Below are 14,856 nucleotides of genomic sequence, written 5' to 3'. Positions count from 1 at the left end.
TTGTTCATGACCCCAATTCTGAGCCTCAGTTTCCTTATCTGTAAGACAAGGAGATGGGCAAAACAATAATCATATTTCATTCTTGGGGATACCACTCTATTTATGCTTCTAGAATTTTCCACTCTTTTCAGAATTTTCCACAGCTATCTTCTCATTTGCTCCTCACAATACACCTTTAAGGTAGTCTGACCAGGGTTATTATTATTCCCATTGCTCAGATGGTTGCATTGAGCTGAGGAATGGTAAACACCCAAGGTTTCCTTGATAATGAAATTCCTCTTACTAATCCAGAATAGTTCCTTCTCAGCAGGAGGCTCATGCCTGTGTGTGAATGTGGGCATGCTGGTGAAAGTGGGCATCTGTCTGTTATGTTTCTCCAGTGTGTGAGCAAGAAGGGTGCAGTTCATAGTTGGACTCATGATTTCCTTAGGTTTACAGGGAACTAACCCATTGATGTTTGCTTTTGTCAGACGGATGTTCCATGTCATTTACACTAAATGACATTATACATCCATCCAATTTACACTAAATGCTTTAACTAGGCAATCATAAATAGTAGCAGGAGGGCAAGGGGTAGTGGGCAGGAGAGATGGACAAGTAAAGGGGCAAGAACTAAGAGCTGAACTGCCAGCACTGTCGTATGTACTCCATAAGGACGTACTTCCCTTGGTCTTCACATTCATCCTATGAGGAAAGTTGCTATAATCATGCCCATTTTACAAATATTGAAACCAAGGCCCAGAGAAGTTAAGCAACTTGTCCAAGCTAATAAGTGGCAGAGCCAGAATGTGAAGCCAGGCAATCTAGTTTCAGAGTTTATAACCTAAGCACTCTGCTGTCGAGGGCAGATTGGGCAGTCAGATAAGCCTTCGGGAGCTGCTCTGGTATAAAGTAAGATACAAAAAAAGGAAAGGAAGGAAGGAAGGAAAAGAAAGGGAGAAAAGAAAGAAAGAAAGAAAGAAAGAAAGAAAGAAAGAAAGAAAGAAAGAAAGAAAGAAAGAAAGAAAGAAAGAAAGAAAGAAAGAAAGAAAAGAAAGAAAGAAAGAAAAGAATGCCCTACTCAAAGCTAGCAATGTTGCAGAGAAATTGGCACACCATATATTGCTGGTAGTACTGACAATGAATTTAATCTTGTCATGAACAATATGTGGCGAGACCCATAAAATTTCTACATATTTGTCAATTTAAGAACGCCAACCCCAGGGGCTCCTGGGTGGCTCAGTCGGTTAAGCCACGTACTCTTGATTTCTGCTCAGGTCATGACCTCAGGGCCCTGGGATGGAGCCCCATGTGTCAGGCTCAGCAGGGAGTCTGCCTGAGTATTCTCTTTTCCTCTCCCTCTGCCCCTTCCCCTGCTTGTGTGTGTGCGTCTGTGTGTGTGTGTGCATGAGCGTGCGTGTACTCTCTCTCAAATAAATGAATAAATGAATCTTACAAAAAAAAAAAAGAATGCCAACCCTAGAAGTTTGTTCTAAGCTTACAGTTCAACAAAAGCAGCAAGCTATAGGCATGAAGTTTATTGTGTGATCTCCAGTAACGCAAGTGCAGTGCCCAAGAATATATCTGATGATGATTAATTTCGCGGAAACTTCACTAGTTGGAATACTATGAAAACATTTAAAATGAAAATTATGAAGATAATTGTGTAGAAGGGGAAATGTCTCCAATAAAATGTTAAGATTAAAACACAGAATAAAAAATATGTAGATTTCGATGACAAATCTGGTCTCTATGCATATTGGCAAAGCCTGAAATAGAATAGGAAAAACTTCTAGTAGGTGTTTCTTAAGGTCTTCTCATTTTTCAAGATTTTTATTAGTGGTGGCATTATGTTTATTTGACAGATCATGGAAACAGGAAAGAGCTGGTGGCAGAAGCTTTTTGAAATGACCCTCAAGGGTGGGGCTTGGCTCTGGTGGGAGCCCCCCTCTTCAGTTCTCTGGGGGCAGCCGCAGGTGTTTGGGGGGGGGGGAAGAGGTCTGAGGGTTACATGTGTTCGAGAGGGAGAGAACTGTGTGCCCTGAGTCTGCCTCACCTCATTCCTGCCGTTCCTCATTCTTCGTCTCAGCTTAGAAGTCACTTTTCTGCAGTCAACCCAACTGCCACCCCCACTCCCAAATGGGCTAGGTGCCCCTCCTAAGTGTCCCCTTCCCCAGCACCCTATGCTAAGCTCCAGCTCTGCACCTAGCAGGCTTTTAGGTGATGGCATTTACATGGCTGAGGCCCCTCTGCAGTACAAGGGATGGGATGTCAGGGGGCCCTGCATGGCCCCCCTAATGCTGACATAAGTATATCATGTCTTCAATGAATGACCGTCTTTTGCCTTATCTCTAAAAGGGGGGGATGCTGGGTTGTATTAGATTCCCTTTAGCTCTGTATACTGTGATTTTACCATCTAATTTTTACCAGACTCATTAAATAAAGGAGCCACTGGGTTTTGAAGACAGCTCCCGATGTCGGAGGTGTCCTCTATCTTTCCGCCTGTGGATGGGCTCCCCAAGCCTGGTGTGGACTGTGAGCCTAGTCTGGGGTCGTGCTGGGAATTTTCATAGCGTGTGGGTGGGCTGAGTGTGCATGGACACAGTCTTATCAGTCCACCTGACAACAGGGCTGTTGGGGAGAAGGCTCTTCACTTCCCTCGTGCCTGTACCTGGCAGACCAGCCACAGGCCACACGTGACACGTGGCTTTGCCTCCACTGTGAATCCCAGGAGCCTGCTAGCCCTGATGTCATGTGTGCCTTCGGCACTGAGGAAGTGGGCGTGTCTGTGCACATGGCTGCTTGTGCCCGTGTCAGAGCAGGGCGGATGGTGGCCAAGTGGCTCTGGGTTTTCTGGGTGAGCGTGTCTCCCTATGGAATCAGTGCACATACTTCAGTGTATGAGCGGATTTCAATTCAGCAAATAATTATTGTGAGCTTTGTGCTCTGCAAAAGCAACAAAGCGTTGCCACGGGCAGGGAGCCTGGGAGTGTACATATCTGCATTGTGTGTCCCCTCCGTGTGTCTTTGGGAATGTGTTCTTGGCACGTGTCCTGCCTTAACAAGGCGTTTGGTGTGTGCCTGTCTGTGTGTCAGCGCCCGGGTGCTGTGTGCGGCTGCTCGCTCGCTTTCCACCTTCACTTGTGCCCGCAGTCAGGCTCTGCACGTGCGCCAGCCCCCATGCGCACGTCCCCGAGTGACCTGTGCGCAGTGTGCAAGGACCTCCGGGTCGTGTGCACTTGGTGCGCTCGTGCCAGTCTTTCCGCACACACGAATGCACCTCCATATGTCTGGGTGCACGTCCCCCTCGGTGTATGCACGTTCCGTGTGCACGCCGCCTGTGTCTGTGTGCGGGGCGCTTCACGCGCGCGCTCGGGCCTGCGGGAGGCCAGGGACCCTGGCCAGGCTCCACGCGCCCCGCGGGGCTGACCTCCTCCCCCTCTCCCCGTGCCCGTTCGCGGGCCTCCGCGATTGGCCGCCCGCGCCCTCGCAGCCGTCACCCCTCCCTCCCCCCGCCACCCGCGCGCCCGCGGTCCCCGCTGTCCCCCGCGGTTCCGGCGAGGCCGCGCCGCGCTGCGCTCCGCTCCCATTGGCTGCGCGCGCCTTTGTGTGGCGGCAGCTGCGGCCCCAGCGCCTTTGAATGTCGAGAGGGGCCGGGAAGGGAGCCTTTCCATGGGCCATCTGTCTCCCCGCCAGCCGCCGCCCCACCGCCGCCCGCGCCCCGCGCTCCGCCTCCCGCCCCGGCGGCTCCCGCAGCCCCGCCGCCGCCCGCGCCCGCGCCCCGGAGCCGCGCCACAAAGGGCCCGCGCGCAGCCGCCGCCGCCGCCGCCGCCGCCGCGCGAGGAGCCAGGATGGTCCTGGTCCACGTCGGCTATCTCGTGCTTCCAGTGTTTGGCTCTGTGCGAAACAGAGGTATCGCTTTTTCCTTTCGGGGTCAGCTTCGGAGCGTGGATCGCCGCAGGCACCGGGGCGGGGGCGGGCGCCGCGGGCGGCGGGGGGCTCAGGGCACACCCGCGGGGATGCAGGGCTAGCAGTGGCTTCTCCCCTCTCCCTTTTGGGGGACCCCCCAGTGTGGGGGTGGCCGCCCTCGTGGGAGCTTTTGTAGTGAAGTTAGGGTTTGGCGAATTTGGGTCCCTCCCTCCCCAGCCCCATTTTTTATTCTTTGCGGCGGACGCGGTTCCCCCAAATCACAGCCCCTTCCCCTAATACCTAGCCCTGTATGATCGAAAGAAGGAGAGAGATACATGACCGTGTGTGTGCGCGCGTGTGTGTATGTGTGTGCAAGCATACTTGGCTTTCTGTTATTTGGTTTTTTTGAGGCAGATGTATGTTTTTGTGTTATTTGTGTTTGTATTCCTTCATCTTTTGGTTATCCCTGCCGCTGGCTGGTTAGCTGGGATCTGGTATCTGCCCTATCCCGTGCCCCAGCCCCCACCCTCTGGTGGGCACTTGCACGATTTCCCGTCCCGTACCATTCTTTTCTCCCCTTTAACCCTTTTTTGTATCGCCCTTGTGCTACACCCCCCCCCCATTGTCTTTGTATGACAGTTGCATTTATGGATTCAAAATGCTTGGGTGTGTATGTATATGAGCGTGTGTGTAAGTGTGTGTGCGCCTCGGAGTCAGACGTGCACTGCTGTGCACCCCTGGTCCCGGCCGGAGCGGGGTGCCCGGCCCTCGGGTGTTGCGCTGTGTGTGCGGATGAGGTGGGAAGCTGCCCCCACGCCAGGCCTTTGCCCTGGGCAGGCGTTGACAAAGCAGCAGGCCGGCGCCGGCTTTGTTTTTAACTGTGATATATGGGGTGTGTTTGCACGGTCCCCTTCCCCACATCCCCTTTCCCTTACATTCTGCTCCAACAATAGCTTGGTTTCCCCCTCTTCTCCCCCTCTCCACATTTCTTCCATTTTCTTTTAATCAAAAATTCCCACCTCCCAAAGCGAATCCGAGATGCATTTAGATTCATTTTTTTTTTTTTCTTTTTGTATTCTGCCTCTGGACTCACATTTCTCTTCTTGGAAATGTTTCTGCTACCCTCTCCCACTCCAAGTCTGCTTAAATCCCTGCTGGCTAAGGCCCTCCCCCACTCCCCCCTCCCTCACGCACAGAATGATGTCTTCCCTTTGCGACCAGGGCTGCTCCACCGAGTCAGAGCAGGGGGTGGGGTCGCGGGGCCAGCGCTTTAGTGCGCCCCAGGGGCCCGATTGGGCAAGAAAATGAAAGCCCGGCCCTCTTTCTTCCAGCCCAGCTGTCCCCAGCCCCACGCCTCTCCCCAGAACCTAAAAGGCAAGGTTGGCCCCCTTAGGCCTGTTTGAACCGCAGTTTTTTTGTGTGATGATAGAATGATGACATTCTGCATTTATCAAATCTTTTTTTTTCTTCATTGTGTAGCTCAGTGAATGGTCAACTCGCTGCTGTGTGCGCTGTGACCCTTCTGCCTCCGCATTTAGCTGTATTGTGACACCCCTCTTAACCATCTCCTGTCTCCATCTGAGGAAAGCATTGCTATTTAAGCGGCAGTATCCCTATCTCAGGCCGGCCTAGCGGTGGAGGGGGTGTGGAGGGGGTGTGTGAGGAGTAGGATGGGGCGGGGGCGGGTGAGCTCTCCCTGGAAATGCCAACCCCCTCCCCCAATACACAATTATGTCTTCTTACTTGGCATTTCCTCTTAAAACGGGTGTGGAACATTACACTAGGCAGAAATTCAAAAATGATTAAGAAGGATGTTGAGCCTGAAAGTATAATTATCCTGATTAAATCATTATCATCCTCATTAATACCACGGATCTCTAAATACCATTGCAGGATGCCGATTTTACGTTTTGAAATTCAAATTGCTCAGCTGCCTTTAAATTTTATTTTTAATATGCTCCCCCCCCAAGCCCCCCTCTCCCCCCCCCAATAAATACTGCCCGTCAGTCAAAGTTTACTTTCATGGCAAACACGGCCACAGAAAATTCAAGGGCTGAGGGTGAGTCGGGCTGTGGGTAAAATTTAGCACAATGAGATAAGAATTCATGACCTTTCGATAGAGGATACTAATGCTTAACCCAACAAGGTCCTACACCACAATCTTCTTGTAAAACTATTAGATAGCTTGCCAGCTTAAGTCTGTTCTTTTTAGTTTCCATTGTAGTAGTGTAGGATGTAGGCCATTTCAGAATAGACGTAGAGAAATAACCATTTTTGTATCTTCATCTTGTTTAGCTGAGTACATTGCACTGTAAATCCCTGTTAAGTGGATTCCTTTTGCCTTGGCTTGGAGGCTCTAGCCCCGAGTTTCCCACTTACCTGGGTGACCATCAGCTAGCTTCTTGGCAGCACCCAGACATAAGTGAAGAGAGTACGTTTAGTCGGAGGCAAAAAATAATAAGTATATATATGTTTATGTATGTATGAAAATCTTGGATGAAATGACAGTTGCTGCTACTCCATAGCCTCTGAGAATTTGGTGCAGCAAGGTCCCTGGCTTCAGGGGGAGCCATGGCCATGGTGTCTTAATTGTTTAATTGTACGATGTCAAGAGCATCTTTGGACATCCGCCCTGGCCCTCAGAACTTCCCCTTTAACAGCCGGCTCCCTTCTGCTGCCTCACCAGCCGGACCTGCTTGAAAACTGAAACAAAACAACGGCCGTAATGTAAGAATAAGGCCCCTACTTCGAGGGCCCTTCCAAAATAAAGTCCCGAGTGGCTGCCCCAGATTGCCATTTGGCAATCTGAAAAGAAAGAGCAAAAACAAAAACAAAACCAAAAAACAAAAAAACATAACAAAGAAGAAGAGAAAAGAATCCCCAGCAAAATGGTTTTCCATTAAACAGGGATAGCGTGTTCTGCTGTGCTGAATTACTTCCTGTTCTTATTTTGTGGGTAATTTTTTCTGTATCAAATATCCTTTTGGTTGTGTATCTTTTTCACCTTTTCTTGTACTAAAACTAAAGCATGATCTGTATTTTTTTACATCCCCCAGTTGACAATGTACAGCGCTCGGTTAGAGATGTCACCCTGCTGAAACGCACTGTGGTCGTGTAGCCCGGGCCATCTGCTCATTGTACGCTGGCTTTTGTTGTGTTGCCCTTCCGAAGCATGGTGGGCCCAGCCTTTTTTTTTTGTATCGTGTGCATGATGACATTGTTACACACAGAATCCACTAATACTAATATACAATCTCTCAATAAAGAACTAGTTTTCCTATATTAACCTAGTGTGCTTTTTCTCTTGCTGTTTTCCCATTTATTGTCGTATCCTGCTGTTTAGATTTTTTCCCCTTGCTTTTCTATCCCCACCCTCACCCACCCACCCACCACTCCCACCTCCCATTGTAAGATTCGAGTGAATGCTTTTTTTGACTTTCTTTTTTTTTCCTTTTCCTTTCTTTTCTTTCTTTCCTTTCTTTTTCTTTTCTTGTTTTCTTTTCTTCCTTCCTTTCTCTTCTTTCTTTTTCTTTCTTTCTTTCTTTCTTTCTTTTTTTTTTTTTTTTGGTGGTACAGATATGGTGATTTTAATCCCAACTAGTCCGTATCTTTTTACAGTAGACCTCGGGGGCCATGGGAAAGGTCAGTTGCCCTGCCACACGGAAACAGCTCAGCCGCGTAGAGACAACCCCTATCTTTGGCCACCTGTGCAGCCTGCACATTTCACCATAGTTTCTAAGTTACATGGCACTCAGTTTGTGATGCTGGTGAAGAGGTGGGGATACAACACTTAGGTTGAGAAAAGGGATACTGTTCTTAACTAGCAATCTTGTAGCATTTCAGACTCGCCTGAAAAACCCATTTTTAGTTGTGTTTTAACTTTTACTTTTACTGTCTCATTGATTTACTGTCCTTATAAATCATGCCGGGGGTAACATGTTACATGTAGTTGAAGCCATGGTCTAGAATTTTAAAGTGCCCTCTTCCACTATGTGCATCTTTAAGCTCTTGGGACCTGCAGTGCAAGTTTTGCATTGAGATTGAGCATAAGGAAGATGTTGGGAACAGAAACCAACTCAGACCACCCCCACATTTATCCCAGGGTCAGCAGCCTGACCTGTTACCGTAGAAATAAGAGGGTCTGTGTCCTCTGTAGGCTGTAAGCCACTTAAAGCTGATTATAGCCTAGTTCCCGGACAGCTGCCTCATCTGTGGTCCTAGTGCCTCTCTTGAGAAAGAAAGCCAGATCTCTGCCATTTGTGTGTGTGTGTGTGTGTGTGTGTGTGTGTGTGTGTGTAGGAGGTGGGGTGCAGATCAGGAGGGAAGTCGGGACCTACCCCCAAATTGAATTGGAAGAAGAGCCCTTAAGGTGTATCTGTTTTCCATAATTACATTTGGGAAGCCAGTGGAGAGGTATTTTTCCCCCAGAGTGGAACCCAAATTCAAGCATTTGTCAATTACACCTATTCAATTTCAGCCCAGAACAAGTGCTAAATGAGGCATTTTAGACACCGAGGAAATAGGTTGATTAAAGAAATTCACAGTTCCTCCAAAGGGTCATCATTTTGGAGCTGTTCTTCCTTGGGCCGTACCTTCCCTCTCCGGGCTGTCTCCTGGGGTCCCTCTGCCCCTCTGCTGGCATTCCTTCCCCGTAGGTGCACCCTGCCTGACCACAGTGCTGCCTTGCCTTCTTTGTGGCTTGGTGGGACTCGCCTCTCCTCCCATTACTGCCCTTTCTGCTCTGGCCCTTTGTTCTTGTGCTCTCCCCAGCCTGGGTGGGAAAGCTGAGCTGATTTACTGTGACACATGGACACACATGGAAGTTCCCAGCGGAGGCTCATGCTGTAGTTGGTGCAAGAAGAGATATGCAGGCCTTCAAGGATTTTTTTCTTTTTTCTTTTTTTTGCTTCTTCTTCTCCTCCTTTTTCTTCTTTTATTTCGGTTTCCACGAAACTTTTAATTTTTTTCCTAGTTTGAGAAAGCAAAAGCAACCATTCTCCAACCCATCCTCAACAGTGGTAAAACTACCCCCCAAATCGGGTGATGACCCTTGTTTTTGTCCTAGAGAGCAGTGGCTTTTATTAGATTGATGTTAACCAGCTCTAAGATTGTATTTCTCTAGATTAGTGTTATGTATGTCAGAATTAGTTGATCGATACATTGCAAGGATGGTCTCGTAATCTAGTGATAATATAGAAAGCTAGTGGGGTTAATGGGAAGTCATGTTTCAGCAATTTATCAAATGAATATTCTATTTGCACCCAGATTGTCAGAAGAAACACTTTCAGATGAAGAAGCCCTTTCCCCCTTGACTGGATGATCCAATCATTACAAAGCCATTGTACTTTGGATCTACTCTCTCAACCATCTGACACGTATCCGTTTTAATAACTTTTGACTCCAGGATTTTGGAAAAGCCATCTGTTACTTAGATCCTAAACCACAGACTTTGTAGTGAGATGAAGCACAGCTCTTGTTTACCAGTCTTCTTTTCAAACAAAAGAACTCTTGAAACCAGCAGCAGATAAGGACCACTTAAATGATGGATTTTCTTAAATAACAGTTATCCACAAACCAGCCAATACTATGAATCCCTCAAGATTAGGGGAAAAGACCATCAAGGGTCTCGATGCTCTAAGATACAGGTGACAGAGAATGGGTCACCTCTCTTCATCCTACAGTTTGCTTACCTTCTGCCCCATCATTTCCCCCCACATCCTTCCCATGTTTAAATAAACAGCCTAAGGTGTCCCACTGGAAAACTTAACTGGTTTCCTGCATTAGGGAAGCAACAACTCCGTGCTGAATCCAAGTGCATTGTGAAGCCCCTTTCCTGGCCAGGAGACCCAGGCCCCCGACTCCAATTCAGGGTGTGACTCTGGACCTCTCAGTCCTACCTGACTACTGTCTGCACAAATGTGCAAGACGTGTTTGTGCCTTAGTTTTTCTGTGGATCTAAGTAGCTCTTCAAAAATTCCTGGCTTAACATAGTACGAACGTGAATCAGTATGTATTAGTTTCCAGCACGGCTTAGCCACGGAGGAGCCAATATATTTCCAGGAGAGTTGGGGGAGAAGCGTGGGGACAGTTTGCCTTAGAGAGACTCTAAGGATCTTCTGGATGACTTAGAAACTAAAAGCAAACATTCATACCCTGCCTCAGATTCCCACTTGCAATGCCTGTGACTTCGTGTGTTCAGTCATTCGTTCATCCGCTCACTCACTTGTTTATTCATGTCTAATGGGTGTTTACTGAATACCTACTTGGGGCCAAGTTAAGGGGGATATGAAAGCAATGCAGGACCTGGGTGCCTGCCCTCCCAAGGCTTATGCTGAGGCTGGAAGATGAGTGCTTAGGAAACCAGATGCTGTCTAAGATGTTCTGTGCCGAAGCACCCAAACAGATGGCAGAACATCTGGACTGGGTGAGATGGAAAGAGCGCGGGGCCGTCCAGGGGTTAAGTCCTAGCCCTGTCTTGGCCCAGAAGGGTGAACATAGACCACTGCCCTGAACATCATCTAAACAGTGACCATCCTGATACCTGATAGGGTGTGTCTAGACTGTTCAAAGGCACCTGGCACACAGCAGATACCTAGGGCCTGCTAGGTGCTGCCCCTCCATCCCCCATAACCATAGGAATTTATTGGTGAGGGGTCAAATAAAGTCTCAGAGACAACCTTGCTGAAGAGGTGGGGTTAAGATGTGCCACAAAGGGTGGTATGCATCAGGAGGGAGGAAGAGGGAGAAGGGCTCTAGGTGAGGTAGGGAAGGAGGGAGACTGTGGCTAAGGCCGAGGCTCTGCTGATTTGGCAAGAACAGGAAGTGCATACAAGGAGGGGTGTGTGTGTGTGTATGTGTGCACGTGTGTAGGGGTATGTGTGCATGTCTGCTGCCTTACGTGGCCTCAGGAGGCACCAGGACCATTGTCTGTCTTTGAATGGTTCTCCCCAGAGCACAGCTGTAGGAGTTGAGCAGCACGAGGTCTGGAGAATGTGGGAGAAAGGGCCAGAAGATACTTCTGAGCCAGTTTCAGAAGGCCTTGGGAAGCTCCGGTTGAGTTTGGACTTGCTCCTTTAGCCATTGGGTGCTCTCTGGGGGGAGTGGTATTTCAACATCTCATTGTGGCAGCTGATGACAAAGGGGTGAGCCTAGAGGCTGAGGCCAGGGAGGAGGCCATGGCAGGCTTCCGGGGGTGATGGAAGCCTACACCAAAGGTCTGGGGGATGGGAAGGGCGGTTGCCACGAGGGGCTACTTACCATAAGAAGCAGCGAGCAGAACTGAGTCCGGCGGAGGGGCTGAAGGGCAGGGAAGTCTCGGGGTGTTGGGGAGCGAGTAAGACCATGAAGACAAACTGGGATGATGGGGGCAACAGTCAGTTTTAGGGAGAGATGAGTTCAGTGAGTTTGAGATGCCAAGAGTGACAGAAGGAAGGGCACCACGGCACTGTCCTGGGATTAAAGACTTCTAGTGAGTACCCAGTGGGGTTAGGAAATTCACTTCAGTAAAAATTCTTCATGTTTCCATGACAACTTCTCAAAAACCTCTCTCTCCAGTCTTGGAATCCCCTTATCTGATCGTACGCACACATCTTTAGTCGGGAGGCCATTCTCTCTGTAGCTTCTCTTGCGACATGGACCCCCTGAGTTCTGCACCCCGCTGTGCCCTGATATCTCAGTCTGAATGATTTTCATCCAATTTCACCCTTCTTGAGAAGAGAAACTCCAAGGCAGGCAAGTGCCAGGGTCACGGCCTCACGGGTTTGCAAAGAAGTTGGCCCTGCCCATGTGAGGAGGAAGAGCTTGGGGCTTCAACAACTTCCATCTAGGTTCTATCATGGAAGGACTAGAATGACATTTTGGAAGGTTTAGAAAATAGACCGAAGGGGGAAAAAAATCTCTGAGGTGTCCGCCCCTCTGAGATCATGCTAGTGAAATTCCCCCCCCATTTCTGTTCATACATATATGTATATTTTTGTCGAGCTACAAACACAATAATCCTGTATTCTCCATTTTTAAAAAATGCAACATGTCACAGCCTTTTCATGCTTTCCTATGTTGTTTTGACAAGCGTTACTTTTAATGGCTGCACGATATTCCCTGTGAACCATAGCTCTGCACTTGGGCTCGGTGGCATGGGAGGCACTCATATGGCCCCGGGTTGCAGGGCTGGGGCAGGCCCCAGGGGAGGAGAGGTCAGTGGGCAGCCGGGTGCTGACAGCTCCGAACCCTCTCTGCTCACCATCAGCCCCTCCCATCAATAGGCCCAAATAGCTGGAGGGGAGGGCAGTCCAGGGAGGACTTGCGGAAGGAGGAAGGTTTGCAGAAACTTTTGAGATCTAGGTGCTGGTCTTTGTTCTGCACAGGCTTCTGTGATCCTGGGCAGGTCAACTTCCTCCCCAGGGTCTCAGTTGGCCCGCCAGTCAAATGGGGAGGATAGACCCATCATGTCTGTCTTACAGGACTTGTCCCGTGAAGTGATGCGTAGGAAACAAAGCGAGAAGCCGGCCCAAGGCAGCGGTAGCTATCATGAACGGCATGACCCGGGACTGGGCCTCAGGTGGGCCATGTGGTGCAGTGGGAACAGCTGGGCTCCCAGTCCTGCCCCCGCGACCTGCGGGCCGTCTGACTGCTCTGCGCACTCACTTGCTATCTGCCAAGGGGGCTAATGGCCTCGCGGCCCCCTCCTGCTTGAAAACACGGGGTTTCCCGTAGGTGAGAGGCAACTTTCCTCACCTCTTTGACTTTCCACAAGGGCAGCAGCCATGCACTTTCTAGTGCTCAGTAGCAAGACCACCTCCTCCGGGCAGCCAGGCGTTGTGGGAGGGCAGGGAGCACGCCCGCGGGCCTGAGCTCAGGGGGGACCTGCTTCCCACACTGCTGCAGTGGCTGCTGCCGTGTTCGCCCTCTGAGCACGAAGTTCCCCATGTTCCCTGATGCATCCTTTCCCTGAAACATTCCCCTGGGGCGCCCGGCCGGCAGGCCTGTCCCATCAGGGCTCAGCCACTCCCCCAGGTAGCGGGGTGCAGCTAGGAGAGGAAGCAGTGGCCGCTGACTCAGCAGCAGCCTGCCACGTGGAGAGGGGGTGGAGGAGCTCTCCCAGGCTGGGAGGAAGTACAAATTCGGCCAACACCTGTCTCAAGGAAGGGCAGGAAGCTTTGCAACAGCTGCTGCTCCCAGTCTGGGGCTGAGAGTGGGAGGGTATGGGGGGAGGCGCTCTGGAGTGTTCCCCTCCCCCCATAGCCAGCTTCACTGGGGCTCTGCTCCCCCAGCAGCCGGGGCCTCCATGCCACCCCTCCCCTGTGCACAGGGCCTGTCTCTCAGGACCACCCCCTCCTAGAGCAATTGCTCCTGTTCCCAAACTCTGTGGGTGGTAATGGATGAATGCCTCCCCCCAGGGCTGGAGATACCAGGATCCTTCCTTAAGCCAAAGGATGATCCTCCCTGTAGGGCCCTCAGCCTCCAGGGCATTCCCTGGAGGCAGAGCTGGAATGGACTGGCCAGGAAAGGGCCCTGCTGAGCAGCGTTGAGAAATCGGACTCTGGGTAAGGTGAGGCATGACAGGGGGAACACCGGGGTCCACAGACCCTTCTTCAAGGCTTCCTGCATGGCCAGTCCCCCGTGGCTCAGTAGCTCGTGTGTCCAGCTTGGTGGTGAGGGGACCAAAGAGGCAGCTGCACAGAGCCTCAGCCTTGATTTAGTCAGAGCTCACCATAGCTCGTCCTGAACCCCAGGTTAGGTAGACTGTGGCCCTGGCCTCCCCTTTGGTGGACCCACGTCCCTCGGGGCATAGGTGGAAGTCAGGTCTAAAGGGGGAGCTCGGTCTGCTGGTCTGGAGGGAAGCTGGGCCTGGGGGGGAGCACCTGCCGGACTTGCTTTGGCTGAGGGGATAGATGCTGAGCCTGTCCCTGACTGGGAGGCAGGGCTGGAGCCAAGCCAAGAGGGGAAGGGCGGTGAGAGGCTGCGGGAGGGAGCTTGGGCCCCCGACAGAGCCCGAGGAGCCCAGCCTTCTCCCTGCCAGGAGGAATGGGCTTATGGGAGGGGTGAGGGGAAGAGAGGTCACAGGTGGTGAAGGGAACCACAGTCAGCCAGCCCTCCCCTGGTCAGGTGAGCTGGGAGCATGACGGAGAAGGTGGGCGAGGGGCCCAGACATGAACCTGGGGTGCATTTTTCCGTTCTATCCTGACTGCATCCTGAAGGGTCCTTGACCCGTCCAAGCTTCCCCCAGGAGACAGGTGGAGGAAAGAAGGAGCACAGAAGATGGGAAGGTGGGAGGAGGGAGTTAGAGACATGCCCTGTTGTCACTGTCCCCACTCCTCCTCAGCAGGGGCCGCGTGTCATCTCATGAGTACTCGCAAAGTCTCTGCCTCTACCGGTGGTGTCCTTCCTTATGCTCACCGTGGTGGGGTGGTCCTGGCCCGCCCTCTGGGAGCACCCAGACTAGAGGGGAGTTGGCAGGGGTGTGCAATACAGAGCAGAGCCCTTGACTCTGGGCAGAAAGGGATCTTGCCTGGCCTCTGTATAAACATAGCATGGTTTCCAGTTTTACTGCTAAACCTGGGGAAAAAGGGGTTTTATATTAGACTAGACAAGGAACTCTCAAGTCACCAGTTGCAAATGTTGCATGAACTTTTGAGTGAAAATATAGGACTTTGATGACATATTTCATACGGGGAGGCCAGACCATAGCCCTTTGGCTGGGGGCTGGTTGTTTCATACCCCTCTGACATTCGGGTGCTCCCGGGGAAGAGTATGAGGAGTGCCAGGTGAGGCAAGGTCTCCTCCTCACAGAACTGGAAACCCAAGCCTGTCCAGTGGCTGGAGTTGCGAAGCCAGCTCATTGAGCACTCCAGTCAGGATTGGGAACGGAGTCTCTTGACTCTGACAGGCCAGTGCTCTTCTCCAGTCTTGACTTAAGGCGAGTTGGAAGCGGCCTGAGCTCCAGCAGCTCCAACAAGGGTGGTCAAGTGA

The 14,856-nt window shown here is 50.9% G+C and overlaps 1 protein-coding gene across 1 annotated transcript in view; it reads left to right on the top strand.

Annotated features, from left to right (window-relative positions):
* Nucleotides 1–3,830: 3,830 nt before the first annotated feature.
* The window catches only part of ARK2C (arkadia (RNF111) C-terminal like ring finger ubiquitin ligase 2C), a 96,690-nt gene continuing 85,664 nt past the window's right edge, over nucleotides 3,831–14,856 (top strand). Inside the window, exon 1 of the mRNA XM_026496246.4 lies at nucleotides 3,831–3,891. Within this exon, the coding sequence (XP_026352031.1) occupies nucleotides 3,831–3,891 (61 nt within the window). The remainder of the gene's footprint in view (nucleotides 3,892–14,856) is intronic.

The sequence above is a fragment of the Ursus arctos genome, unplaced genomic scaffold, assembly GCF_023065955.2.
Source record: "Ursus arctos isolate Adak ecotype North America unplaced genomic scaffold, UrsArc2.0 scaffold_17, whole genome shotgun sequence".
Taxonomy (NCBI): domain Eukaryota; kingdom Metazoa; phylum Chordata; class Mammalia; order Carnivora; family Ursidae; genus Ursus; species Ursus arctos.
Note: the sequence above shows the minus strand (reverse complement) of the source record. Positions and strands in the feature narration are given on the sequence as shown.